The sequence below is a fragment of the Notolabrus celidotus genome, chromosome 18 (genome assembly GCF_009762535.1).
Source record: "Notolabrus celidotus isolate fNotCel1 chromosome 18, fNotCel1.pri, whole genome shotgun sequence".
NCBI lineage: Eukaryota > Metazoa > Chordata > Actinopteri > Labriformes > Labridae > Notolabrus > Notolabrus celidotus.
The window spans coordinates 17,224,711-17,238,717 of record NC_048289.1 but is presented as its reverse complement, the minus strand read 5'-3'; the positions used below and the strand labels follow the sequence as shown (position 1 = coordinate 17,238,717).

General features: G+C 40.6%; 1 protein-coding gene across 2 annotated transcripts in view; it reads left to right on the top strand.

The window, feature by feature from the left end:
• The window catches only part of plce1 (phospholipase C, epsilon 1), a 119,941-nt gene that overhangs the window by 23,164 nt on the left and 82,770 nt on the right, over positions 1–14,007 (top strand). For both annotated transcript variants that reach the window (XM_034708760.1, XM_034708761.1), the window contains exons 2-5: positions 88–443; positions 1,411–2,070; positions 2,479–2,877; positions 3,572–3,781. In XM_034708760.1, coding sequence (XP_034564651.1) covers positions 1,453–2,070; positions 2,479–2,877; positions 3,572–3,781 — 1,227 coding nt within the window. In that variant the 5' untranslated portion in view covers positions 88–443; positions 1,411–1,452. The remainder of the gene's footprint in view (positions 1–87; positions 444–1,410; positions 2,071–2,478; positions 2,878–3,571; positions 3,782–14,007) is intronic.

The following is a 14,007-nucleotide window of genomic DNA, read 5'->3' as shown; positions in this document are numbered from 1 at the left end:
AGTTATCTCTCCATCTCTTATTTGAATATTCCTAAAAGTCTGACAGTTGATTTATGATGTTGATTATTCTCTCTGTGTCTCTTTCAGGACCTCCAAAATGGATAACTACTCAACAAACACATGTGAGGACCAACAAGAGCTGTTGCACGCTGACGCACACTCAGCCTTGTAAGCTGTGACTGTGAACCGTATTATCAAGGAAATTCCTCAGTCCTCCAGGGTCACCTCCGTGGGTTCTCTATCTGGCGGTTTGTACAGCTGCACAAGCTTCTGTTTCCACAACACACTCTGAAAACACACACAGAGCACACTGTGTTTGGGAGCTGAAGTCATCATTTGCTACAGCTCAAGCCCCTGACCATCATGGCTTACTGAAAGTGACAGAGAAGAGGCTTGGGTCAAGGGTGTAGCATGACTTGAAGTGGATCCATCCCATCGTCTTGGTATGTACTTCAAACTGAATTAAAACACAGAAAATGTGTCACCTATGATAGGTTATTGATGGTAATGGGAGTCATTAACCCTTCTGGAAAAACTGGACTCAGTGTCAGTCTCAGTCATGGTCACTCACAGGTAGCTTAACTGGCTTACAAACATTACAGTGTTTTCAAATGACTCTGAACTCTGCAAATTGCATTTCCTCTACAAACTTAATTTCCTCTTTCTGTTCTTTGGAGCCACTAATTGAGATGGATGATTGTGCATCTGAAGCATCAGGAGCGAAGTGCATCAAGAGAATATACTTGACTGATGCTCAATTTGTATTTAGATTAATAAACGACGCTGTTTACTTTTACATTGGAAGTCTCCCAACCCTCCATCTGTTGAACAGTGGTTGCAGGAAACAGTCTCCTTTTTAAAACTTGAAAAAATCAAATACACTCTAAGAGGAAACACTGACAAGTTCTTTCGCAAATGGCAACCCTTTCATTCACATGTTAGAGATCTGCAGACACTGCCGGACTGAGAGGGGTCTTTTTTAATTTCATCATTGCTGCATTCCCACATTTGTGTGCGTTAATTTCTCCTGCTGAGCGGGGCTGGGGAGGAAGGGGTTATTTTTCTTTCTGAGTTCTGGGACTGGTATATTTATATTGTAAATGTGCAGGTGATTCTTTATTTATGGACCTCTACAGGTATATAATTATGCACATGTATGCACCTTGTTTCTCCTGTTAGGAGCGTCGTTTTCCCAGTCTCATTGTTGTGTTTTTTCTTTTCTCCATTTAAATGAAAAATTAAAAAATGTAAACTTGTATGCAAATAACAATTTCATTAAATTTCGCTCAATAAACAGAACTAGCAAAAAAAGAGATAAATAAACGAAAAGCCTGAGCCAGTTTCTCCTAAATTCTCTGTGGTTAATTTCCTCCTGATTATCTGTGTTTAAAGTCCTTGTTTGTCTCAAAGGTGTAGGGAAACAAGGAATACAACAGGACGCTCCACGGAGACATGATGGCCACTGAACAAAATCAAACACAGATCAGTGCTGCTGTTTTGCCTCAGCGGGCTTCACCTCCATCCACCGGGAGCAGACCCAGCAGAGAGGCCAGGAACGCAAAGGACAGCCAGGATGTACGGAGACACTCTGACCAATCATGGAAATCGAAGCAACGGAGCAGCCCGTCCCTCCTCTTGTATAGGAAGTTATCATGTGACAGTGGGAAAGATGCAATTTTGGACGAGGAATACAAGATTTTGGATTATGGATCCAAACTGTTGAGTAAAGAAGAGAAACTTTCTCCAGAGCTGCCATCTGGCAAGAGAACTGAAGGAATAACTCACCCTGCTCCTCTGATACCTGGGAAATGTTTGGAGGGATCTCTGTGCCAGCTGGACACCTGCGCAGAGGGTGTGGATGCTGGCAGAAACAGAGCTGGCAGCACTCACTGCTCCTGCAACATGTCGGGGCTAAAGAGGAGTCCAAACATCGACTGTAACAACAGCCCCAGATCCAGCCCGAGCACTAACTCTAGCCCTGGGCAAAGTCCTCATCTCAGCCCTTCTCAGCCTAAGCGGCGACACATCCGCCGCAGCAGCATGCCAGTGTCTATGCTGGCTTTCATCAAGGTAAAACAGATAGACATTGACAGCACTATCTGCAAATAGGGTGATTCTCTTCCTATCAAATCCTTTTTAGGATTTGTTTTTTAAAGCTCTCTTGGTTTTCCTTTGGTGTTTTCGTCTCTTTCCTTTTTTGCCACTGCAAATAGCTGGTGATAAATGTATGAGACTTCCTGCTGTAATTTATATGTTTAGGATTAGTCCTCCAGTTTCTGTGATCAGATCTGCATCTCTAGTAACTATATATCATAGCCACAGTCTACAATAGAAAAATGGCTGAACTAGGATTACCATAATTGACCAGTGAGGATCAGATTCAACACAAACATGTAGTAAATACACTAAGCTACCAGACCAATGTTCACCTTAGCAAAAACAAGAAGACAATTCTAATGTCTGTGTTTTTTCTTCTAGATGTCACCCTGCCGTTCCTCTCGGTGCAGCACATGCAGTGAACCAAGCTCTTTGGTGTCCTCACCATGTGGTTCCCCCGTGACCAGCCACCGCCAGCATCATCTAAATGGACACATCAACAGGCATCATCTCCATGACGGCTACTCCAGTTTAGAGAGGCTCAACAGAAGGCCTAGAGTTAACAAATGCTCCCTGGAAAAACTGTTCCTACGACGGGCGTCTCTAGACACCATGACAGCCACAGTGGGGAACAATGACAGACTGTCCTTGGAAGGGACCAGGGCCAGCAGCAGTGACGAGGAGGATGAAGACAGCCTGTTGGATGACCCGGAGTTTGATAGGAACCGTAAAGAGCGGTCCACTGTCCTGGTGAGGCGCTACTTCAAGAATAATCAGAAGGTATTTACATGCACTATTCCTTAAATCTTATTATTATTATTTTGATTTGTATTTTTTTTTATTTTTTTTATTATCATTATTCTTTAAGTTGTGTTTTTGGGCATTTTTTTCATTATTAGATAGAAAAGCTGGAGAGAGACCTGAAATGTGGGGAGTAGAGAGTTGGGGAAGACATGCAGCAAATTGTAGAGGCTGGGAGTTGAACCTGCGACCATTGCAACAGGGATTATTGCAGCTGTACATGGGGCGCACGCTTAGACCTCTAGGCCAACAGCGACACACTGATTTATTTTAAATATAGTTTTTAATTAAAATCTTTTTTTTTTTTTGTTAACTTTTTTAATTGATATTGAGTTTTTTAAATACATTTTTTTAAATGTATTTTAAAATTTTTAATTTTTTTGTTTTTTACATTTTTTTTGTTTTTGAATTTTCAATATACTCAATTTCTTTATTTAACAAAAATAGAATGAAAAAACGAAATAGAAAATCCAGAAAAAACAAAATAAATCCTTGGCAAAATGTCATATTTTTTATGTACACTTATGATTTTTGAGTTTAAAAAAAGATAATAATAATAATATATACAAATATGAAGAATACAACCCATATGAAATTAATTGAAAAACAAATCTACAACAAAATAGTTAAATACAAATAAATGAATAAAATTCTTCTTTCCTTTGTGGACAAGGTGACCAAGTCAGTGTGTACAGGAACCAGGGCGATTGTTCGGACGCTGCCATCGGGAAGCATCTCAGAGGAGGTCTGGGAGTTGGTTGCTCATCGCAGGTTGTGGCAACCCAGCAAGACGGACTTACGGCCAATCTTAATGTGCACTGTGAGAGAAGAGGTCAGAGTCTGCAGGGGGATGCTACGTATTGTTGGAGACAAACTACAACAGGTAAGAGAACAAATGCACATGCTTTTTAACACAATCATACCGTTTTAAAACCAGAAGCAGTAAAAGATTTAGGACAACAAGTCCATTGAGGCTTTCTCTTTCATACCTGGGCTAACACTGTCAGTGCATCTCAGCAGGTTTTTAAAAAGTCTGAAGTGTTAATCTGCACAATTTAAAATATGTTTTCCATCTTCATCCCAAGCCAAGGGTTACCAAGGTTGCCGTTTTATGATTTTAGGAAATTCCTTGCAGTGGGAACTATTCGATCTCTGTGGTGTTGAGGGTCTTACATCACTGACGCTTTGCCTCAAGCTATAGTGTACTTTTTCTTTATGGGCTTTAGAATTACGTGAAGTTTCCACTTATGTTAAAGCTTCAGGGTTGAATGTTTTTTTTTCCTTCCTTTTATTAATCTCTTTTTTCAGCTGCAGTAAAAGTGTAATCCCTGCTAGCTGCAGTGGCACAGGAGTATTCATGAATTGGTTGATTCTTGTCTCAGTGGAGAAATATTGTTCCTGGCTTGTGCTTTCTTGTGTTCTGGTTGAAGCGTATTTTGCAAGAAAGAAGAAAAATTTGTTCAAGGAATATGTTAATAGACCAACACAAAGTACAAAAAAAACCACTTAGACACTGGCTCTTTGTTCAGAGTAGGCCCCTGCTGCGGAAAAATGATTTATATTCTGTAAGTTCTGCTTCCAATATTACTGACAGACTGAATGACTGAGCCTTCTGTGTGTGCTTGTGTGCGTGTGTGAGTGTGTGTGTGCGTGTGTGCGTGTGTGAATGTGTGTGTAAATGGACCGAGCAGAGTTGGCATCCGCATTAAAGTTACAGCCATGGAAATTGTAGGGAAAATAAATGAGCAGACAGAGTGAGAAAGTCAGAAACCCAGTCCTTTGCTGTGCTGTTATCAAGTTTCCAAGCTCCTGAGAGAGAGAGAGAGAGAGAGAGAGAGAGAGAGAGAGAGAGAGAGAGAGAGAGAGAGAGAGAGAGAGAGAGACACAGAGAGAGAGAGAGAGAGAGAGAGAGAGAGAGAGAGAGAGAGAGAGAGAGAGATTTGACAAATCTTAAAAACTCAGGAGCTGCTCAACTTAAGCAACCTCGGCAGTTGCAGTTTAACCTTTCAATGTAGGGCATTTTGTCCGCCAGTAATCGGCTTTTGAGTCTGGGAGGTGCAAACATAAGATGGTCTGTTGAGGGTTTGAACAGCACCCCACCAGGATGCTGTCAAGTTGTTTTTTGTTATCTTATCCCACTCTTTCCTGTTATAACTCAAAACACATGGAGACACGAATTGCTGCAGACACAAGCACTAAATCACGCAAGTGACTAACTGTATTTGTTAAACAGTATATTTGAAAGCTAGTTATTTTCAAACAGAAGACATAGATGAGTTTTTGTAGACCATTTAACTTACTCGTAATTTCTCCACATTCATTTCTCGGCAAAATCTGCTTTCTTCATCTTGAAAATGAGCTGTGTTATACAAGATTCAAGATTCCTTTCATTGTCATTCATCAAAAATATCACAGATGCAAAGCAGTGCTACTGATGCGACTACTGTACAGTATATAGCAGAGGGAGGTACAGTATTTTATCATGTTACTGTATTTTACCCAGAACCAGCACTATACGAGCTAAAACTTTGTCACAGACATGTTGTAGTGACCAAAATGAAAATGTTGGGCCGAAAATGAGGAAACAAAGGCCAAAAACCGAAACAACAAAATTAATTATTATGCCAATTATTAGTAGGGAGACCGTGGACAGTTGTAACATGGGTAAGTTGTAACACTTGCACTTGCTCCAATCAGGAACAAGTTAGGAATCTCCTGATTCACTCTGCACATGCTCAGTTTAGTTGCAGCTAGTTTGTATAGCAGTTTGAACACACTGGGTTAAAAGAGCTCAACGTTATAGACAGAAATGTCAAAAATGTTACAACTGTCCCCGGTCTCCCCTACCATTGCATTTATGGCTCTGACTGTGTACTACCCTCACTAAAATCAAGGATCTCATTGAACAGATCAGACAACGAGGGTGCATGCCCCTCATCTGGTTCAGAGAGACGAGTCCTTTTTTCTGGGCACTGTTCTCCTTCTCCTGCGCTGTGCGCTTCTCCGTCTCCAAGCGGGTTCTCTGCAGCCATCACTGCCTGGATCATTTCTTGTGCCCGCTGCTTTATTCACACATCCAAGTAATGATCTTTATAACGCGGATCAAGTACAGTCACAATGAAGTTCAGAGGATCCGAATAGATGTCAGTGAAACGTGTGCTGACAGACTCTAAGAGTGTACTTTTCAGTGTTTTCACTCCGTGGTCCGTCTCAACCTCTTTGTTCAGAAGACGCTTTAGTGCTGCAATTAAAGGAATAACGGATGCAGACATGTTGACCCTTATCCAGACAAGCGTACTGGACACAGTTTTTGCTTGCATCATCACAACATTCTATTTCAGTTTTCGGTGGCCGAATTTTCAGTGCATCCCTAGTAATGACTGGTACGGTAACATGCTGCATGCGACATAATGCAACTGAAAATTCCCGTTCATTCAGTGTGTGTTGCAAGCAGCAGCTTCACTGTGCAAAGTCAAGTCAAGTCAGCTTTACTTACATAGCAAATTCAAAAACAGTCACAGTCGACCAAAGTGCTGAATAAAAAGGCAAAAAAGGACAAAACAATATGCAACACGTTATGTTTATATAAAAGTACTAAATTCTATTGCAATAATAATTTAGTTATCTCCAGTGGAAGTCCAAAAGGAAAATATGGCTTTTCAGCAATTATTTAAAGCTTTAAAGAGTGGGGTATGAAGTGGTAAGTCAGTTACTACAAAAGCTTGTGCGCCCCTGGTTTTCAGGCGAGTTCTTGGCACATCCAAAAGCAGCTGATTAGTGGACCTCAGTGCTCTAGAATAAAATAGAATAGAATAGAATAGAATAGGATAGAATAGAATAGAATGCCTTTATTGTCATTGCAACAAGTACAACGAAATTAAAAGGTGCAGTCCTCATTTAAAAGAGACAAAGACAACAACAATTAAGGTATACAAAGTAATAAATACAGGAATAAAAAAAACACTGTCATACACACACAACATACAAATAAAATCACGGAGTCTTATTATTGCACAGTTTGTTATTATTGCACTTGACTATATTGCACAAAGGCACTATTCAAAATGCCCATACTCAAGCAGTGTTGAGAGCAGTAATAGCTCTAGCTGGAGTGTGGACATGAATGCATTCTGGGATACATATCTAAAGAAGATCTTAGTATACTATTAGGTAGTTACACCCTGTGGAGAGCTGGTTTGATTGTAAACACTCCTCAGGTGACCAGCTGCAGTAGATGCTGCGACCCTCAGGCAAATTGGTGGCAGGCAGGCTGTCTGTATCTCACAGGAGCTCCACTACCGCACCGTTAGCTAGCAAGCTTGCAAACTCTGCATAGCAAAAACAGACTGTGCTAGAAAGAGCTACACAGAGCATGTTGCAGACTTTGCTGAACACAATAGGAATCGTCACGCAGGAAGACATTCAAAACCTGTGCAACATATAGTCTGGATTTCACCGTATTCCACTCCTATGAGAGGACGTGACATGTTTATAGATGTACAGTAAACTTCCACACATAATTTGCACGTTCCTGTATTTTTTTTATTTTTATGGCATCTTGCATAACCACAACAGAGCCAGCAAAGCTCTGTCTTAAGTTTCTCTTGTACGCAGAACCAGCTTTATACAAACCAATGCAGTAGTAACATGTACACTCATACCCATGTGCATGCTGCTGCTGCTGCTGCAGTGTGGTTTCCTGACTTCGCCAAAGTGTGTTTTTTACGAGTCCTTTGTGGTCGCAGAAATACGGGCTGAGTTAAGTCCAAGCAGAGCTGCTTTAATAATGAGCCTATTGAAAAATGTGGGGGTTGCCAGCACTTTCCTTGTCAAAACACCATCCGAGCGGCTCCTGTGAGGGGTCACCAGAGAAGCTCGGAGAAACACAGAGCAGCAGTGAATAAGTCGAGCTGAAGAAGTTGTCATCAAGATCATAAAAAGCCATCAAAAAGAAGGAAAACGTCCCACTGCGGATAAATGGGAGGCATGGAGAAAAAAGGCGCACACACAAAGACATATTCCTATTTTATGTACATGTTCACTATATAACATACTGCATATATAGAAATATGACAGTGTAACAATGCAGAGTAAATAGTTGCATTTAGTGTGCATGAGCTCATGCATATGTGTGTACTTCACCTAAGTAGGTCCAGACTACATGTTTTTTTATTCACACCAAGTTGATACGAACTTGAAAAACAAAACCCTCTTGCTTCTGTCCGTGCTCTTTCTTTTAAACACGCACACTTAAAGTTACACAGACCCCCTATGTGCGTGTATGCCTGACTGCAGTAATCTTATAGAGGAGTTTTTCTGGAAGTATCCTGTGACCCTGCGTGTTTATTGCTACAGCTAATGAAGCAAGCCAAAGAACACAGGATTATGTGAAGGAGGGACCGGAGCAAGGGCAACAGTGAAAAGAGGAGGAGAGAGGGAGGGAAAGGTAACGCACTGGGAGAGAAAAGAGAGGGAGAAAATGAGATTTTAACAGTGGAAAAAGAAGAAAATCTAGCATGGGGGTGGGGAAAGGGGGGAAGAAGGTGATGGAGGGGCAACAATTTGAAGAGAATAGGGGGGGATGAAACACAAAGAATGCCATGAAGCTGCATTTTATGTATGTTTTTTATGGAAGGTTGTAGTGGAACATTAGCATGAAGTAAAATAGTAAAAATGGGAGTGGGAAAAAGGGAGTTTTGCGAAAGAAATGGCACAATCTAATAAATGTTTCCAGTGGAAGAATTTTCAGGGAAGGAATTGAGAAAATGAAACCCCTTTTTTTTTTGAGAGGGAGTCTCCTCTGGGGCTTTAAAATTCCAACATGTTGTTAATCAGATATTTAATGAGTAGTCCCAATGTTAAAACCAAAAGTATCACATGACATCAGACATATCCCTCCATACTTTGTGTTTTTGCGCTTCAATTCAATCAAGTGTCTTTGCTGTGAATAAATTGTCACTGTCCTCGTTAAACTTCATTCCCTCTTTATGAACAGACAACCCTACCTATAGTCTCATTTTAATTTGTTGTACCATCAACTGTCAGGGAAGTTTCACGCACAAGGAAGTGTTTCATTACTTTGTGTGCATTTAACAGTGATAAGCTAATACAAACACACACACTCACACACACACACACACACCTGGCGTAGGGATCAAACAGTCTCTAAAGCCTGGAGCCTTTTATTGTTTCACTTTGCGTGGGCTGCCAATTAAAGCCCTGCTGAGTCCTTTCATTTAACCCAAATTGATGTCAGGCTGGGTGGTAAGTGACCATGCACTCCATTACACACACACACACTCACACACACACACACACACACACACTCACACAGGCAGGCAGGCAGGCAGGCAGAGGCATGTAAATACACACAGGCACTTTATAGCACTTGTGACTGAGTGGGGGTGGGGCTGATGGATGGATGCTTGTAAATATCGTCCTCCCACTACCGAAAAGTCAAAATAGTCTTGAGGGACTGGAATACATCCGTCTCTCTGGAGATGCTTTGTCCTTTCCTGTTTCCCTCAGTGTGTCTTCTCAAATCTAGCAAGCGTAATTCTATCTGGGGAATCAGATTATTTTGGGAACACAGGCTTGTATCTTTGACTTTTTTACCACAGATATTTTTAACTCAGTAGCTTATCATTTGAAACAGGCCATTTTGTTCCCTTGCACCATGAATTGGGTGTGTGAACCACAAATTTGCTCTCTACCCAACATGACATCAATGCTTGTGAGTGATGTTTGCTGATATCACAAAGTCACCAATGGCACAACCATAGACTGTATAATTAATGAACGTAGTATCCGTGATGTCACCCATCTGTTTCTGAAGCGCTGTTTTGAAGACAATCGTCGGCAGGAGCCATATTGGAAATGCTGAACTCAATCTTACTGCTGTCGAGTTAGTGTGAGGTAAAGAGGCGGGCTTTGAGCCTCCTCGCCAACACCTACAGTGTTCCCGCCTGTCAATTAAGTCAGCTGAAAACTTGTAGTCTTAATATCTTTGAAATTGCTGCGTTATGAAACCAATCACCCCCAGTACAGTGTGTGCCGATCGCGAAATGAGCTATCCAGACTACACTTGTTTTTTGTACCAGGCTGTAAACTTGATTCTTTCTGCTGGAAAGATCGTCTTTTTTGAATTGGTGTGTATGTGGTTTCCGGTACTTCCGGAGCCAGCCTCAAGCGGACACTCGAGAAACCGCAGTTTTTAACACTTCAGCATTGGCTCCAATTCTCGTGGCTGGAGGTTACTGCTTGGGTACAACCAAGATCCTACTGAGTTAATGGGACTCTGTTTGATGTACGGAGGTATCGCTGGCCCTTCTAAATCAATCATTTTGATTTATATTAACTCACAAAATAAGCAAAGTATGATTGGACAAACTTATCAGACCAAACTTTTCAAGACGTATAGAAAAAAATTCAAATTCAGTCAATTGTGGCATGCATCTTAAAATGCATACTCGTCACTGTCAAAAATCCCTGTGTCATTTGATCAAGTCACCAAAAGGCTTTGCTGCTCATACACAGGGACTTACTGACAGACGCAATCACCCAATGGCTCACTTATACCTTCATATCTGTAAAATAAACTCCATAATATGACTTTGAGATGGACTCCTAATCAAATCAATCAATCTTTATTTGTCAAATCACAACAAACGTGATATCAAGACACTTTTACAAACATAGCCGGTCTAGACCATACTCTGTTAGATTATTAACAAAGACCCAACATCAAGACAGGATAAGATCCAGTTACCAATTACTTCTCATGACCATGACTTCTTGTGTATCTCTTGTCAGGTTTTTGACTTGAGCTTGGGGAGCTAGATCTAGAAATGGTTCCAGTTGAAACTACACATACAGACCTGAACCTTGTCACAAACCCAATTCATCATCACTGGCTCATACATACATGTTACATTACCTGCCAAGAGACTTCATATTAGCTTGTTGTAGTGTTGTAGTCAAGACCACGTTAACCGAGACCAAGACATGTCCGAGACCAGAGTGCACCAAGACCAAGACATGACTAAGACATTTAGGGATTGAGACCGAGACCAAGTCAAGGCCAAGACCAAGGCAGCGCAAGACCGGGACAAGACCAAGACCATATATATCAATGAAAAATCATCATGAGTGTTAACAAACTAAAAGACTTCTGTTTATTTTATTAAAGTTTGCTTTGAATACTATTGACAGCAACAAACAAGGTTTGGTTTTGTCTTTGTTGCCTTTCTTTTGACATGCTGTGAGAGACTTCTGACTCCTTAAGTTTCGTTTTTTCTCTTATCACAGTAATGACAGGGACACAGAGAGCATCCGTGGTGGTCTCGACCGGTCTTGATATAAAATACGGAGTCTGCCCAGTCCAAGACCGAGACAAGATTGAGTAAAAATGCTTTCAATTCCGAGACGAGACAAGACCTGAAATAAGCGGCCTCGAGACCAAGACTGGTCTTGAGTACTACAACACTAGCTTGTTGCTAACACAGGCATGTGGAAGTCCTGTTTTTTTAAACTGGATTTATAAACTAGTTTTAACTCTATGAATTTTTTTTTATATATATACAGATCAATGAACTGACATAAAACCTGACTCAAAAAAGGTTTCACATGTTTTCTGGAACAAATTTGGCTATAACATTTGTGCACTTTACTGCTGACTGAAGCCATCACTCAGTTTTTTTGTAGGCTCAGTAAGCAGTCGAGCAATAATATTAAAATCCAGCTGGTGACATATGGGAACTGTTGTTAAACTCATCCATGTTTGCATTGATGGATGCAATTTGTCTTATCTAGCTGATTGCTGGGTCAACATCCATGCCTGTAAAAAAAAAAAAAAAAAAAGCTCGTATAACTTTAAAGACCGGTTATTTTGGAGCGCAGGTAATAACTTTTGCAAACATTCAAATGGTGGTTACCATTTAGTGCTTGTTTCAACTCCTGCATTTAAAGATAAACTGCCCAGGAAATATCTGGCTCCGAGATGTTGTCACTTTATTACTTAGCTTTCCAGGTAATTGCCCAAGTAAATAGAGTGTTCACTTCTTAGGGTCGTTTTAGAGAGTTGGGAACAACTGCATTTTTAGATTAAGAAAAATAAGAACAAATACACAAACTCTATGCATGCACAACCAGCTACTAGCAGTGTCAGTGAAAACAATGGAAAAACAGCTTGGAAGCCAAAAGGAAAAAACCTCATCAAGATGAAGTCAGGGTGTGAAAACTCGCATGCACATTTTTGCAGAGTGAACTAGAGCTAGGCAACTTTGCAGCAGCATGCCAGGCTAGTTTAGGACACATGCTTGTAATCATCAAAGCATGAAAATGATCTTCATGAGTCTTTTAGCTATTTATCCAAGTGTCACCTCTCTAAATCAGCTGTTAATTGCACCACTAGAGTAGAACAGAATGTGCCAGAGTATTCTATTGAGTATTTGCTCATCAGGATGTTAGAAGTCTTGTTTGGTGACTCAGTGTACTGCACAGTGAATTCTGATCATATTAAACATATCTCATTCAAACTGGTAACACTTTTCAAAAACCAGGTTACAAAGTGCTTTACATGGGCAGCAAAATAAAACAGGCAGATCATAAAAACACACAAGTCAAGATAAAGAAATAAAAAATATTTTAAAAGACATAAAATTCCTCTAAAAGAACTATAAGGGAATACAATTATTTTAAAATATATTTCTGAAGACTGTTAAAATAAAAAAAGTCAAATAAAATTCAGATAAAATCGCAGAAGGCTCTGCAAGACCATGTAGAGCTTTAAAAGTAATTAGTAAAATCTTAAAATCAATTCTCAAACATACAGAGAGCCACTGCAAGGAAGCTAAAACCAGATGTGGTCAAAATTTAACATTTCACTAGTACCATATAAAACATTATATATATTCATAATAAGAAATAGTATGTGATCTAAAAAGATTCAGCATGGGAGCTCAACTCATTCAGACTGTATAATCAGTTTAAATTCAGGATTTAAAAATGGCTGATAAACCCCATTCATGTACACACACACTCACCAAAACCACACACACACAAAACCACACACACACACCACAGTCCCCCTCCATGTATGTCACACTCATTTAACCCTGTGTCTATTACTCCCGTGTTCTCTTGCTGTGTGTTGTGCCACTACAAAGGAATGTGCCGAGCAGGCCACTCTACTAACCCAGCTGGGTGTTGTGGCTTAGTCAGAGATTAGTCTACATGTGTGTGTGTGTGTGTGTGTGTGTGTGTGTTTGTGTGTGCTGAACACAGTCTTGTTTAGTCAGATGTCCGTTACACAGACTAGGGGTAGGACAGTAAATATCTTGCATGCCTTTGTGAGGAGTTCTGTTTTTCTCAATTACAATTTCTTGAACAAAGTGACCTCCATGCTTTTTAAGCATTGTAAAGACTTGTTGCTGTTCACAGCTCCATGCTCCATAAATGAGCTCCACAGGAGTGCATGTGACCACTGCACTGTGTTTTTAAAAGCACATTCCGTTTGTTTGTCTTGGTGGGGTGACAGAAGGGTGTCAAAACTGCATGTGGGTGAGTTTCACCTCTTGGGGTTGAAATGTGTGTCTGTTTGTGTGTGTGTGTGTGTGCATGTTTGTGTGTGACCTCTCGCATCTCAGTGATATTGTGGGAAATTGCACTCTTCCAGAAATCTGGAAAGTATCCCCCACAGGAATCCAAAACTGAGGTCGTTAGACTACAGGTCAAGGCCCGACACACACACACAGTGGAGAAGTTTGACCCCCTGAGGTGAATGCAGTATGCAAAAACACACACTCCTGATCAATATGAGGCATGTAGACCCTTGATCTCTGTTTACAGATTTTAAATAACATTTAGAATCAGTACTCAGGGATCTGGATTTGAGGGTGAGAGGTTTTCAGGTTTCCTTTTTAGTAGGCTTGCAGTATTAACCAATCACATATTGGCAGACTCCAGGAAAATCAGTCTGTATATGTGAAACACAAACCATTGTAATGATATCTCGGTACAAATATGACAACAACTGAGGTCTTCTTCTTCCATTCACCTCACTACACCACCTGCGCGCTTGACCACCATTGGGCCCAGAGCCTTCAGCCG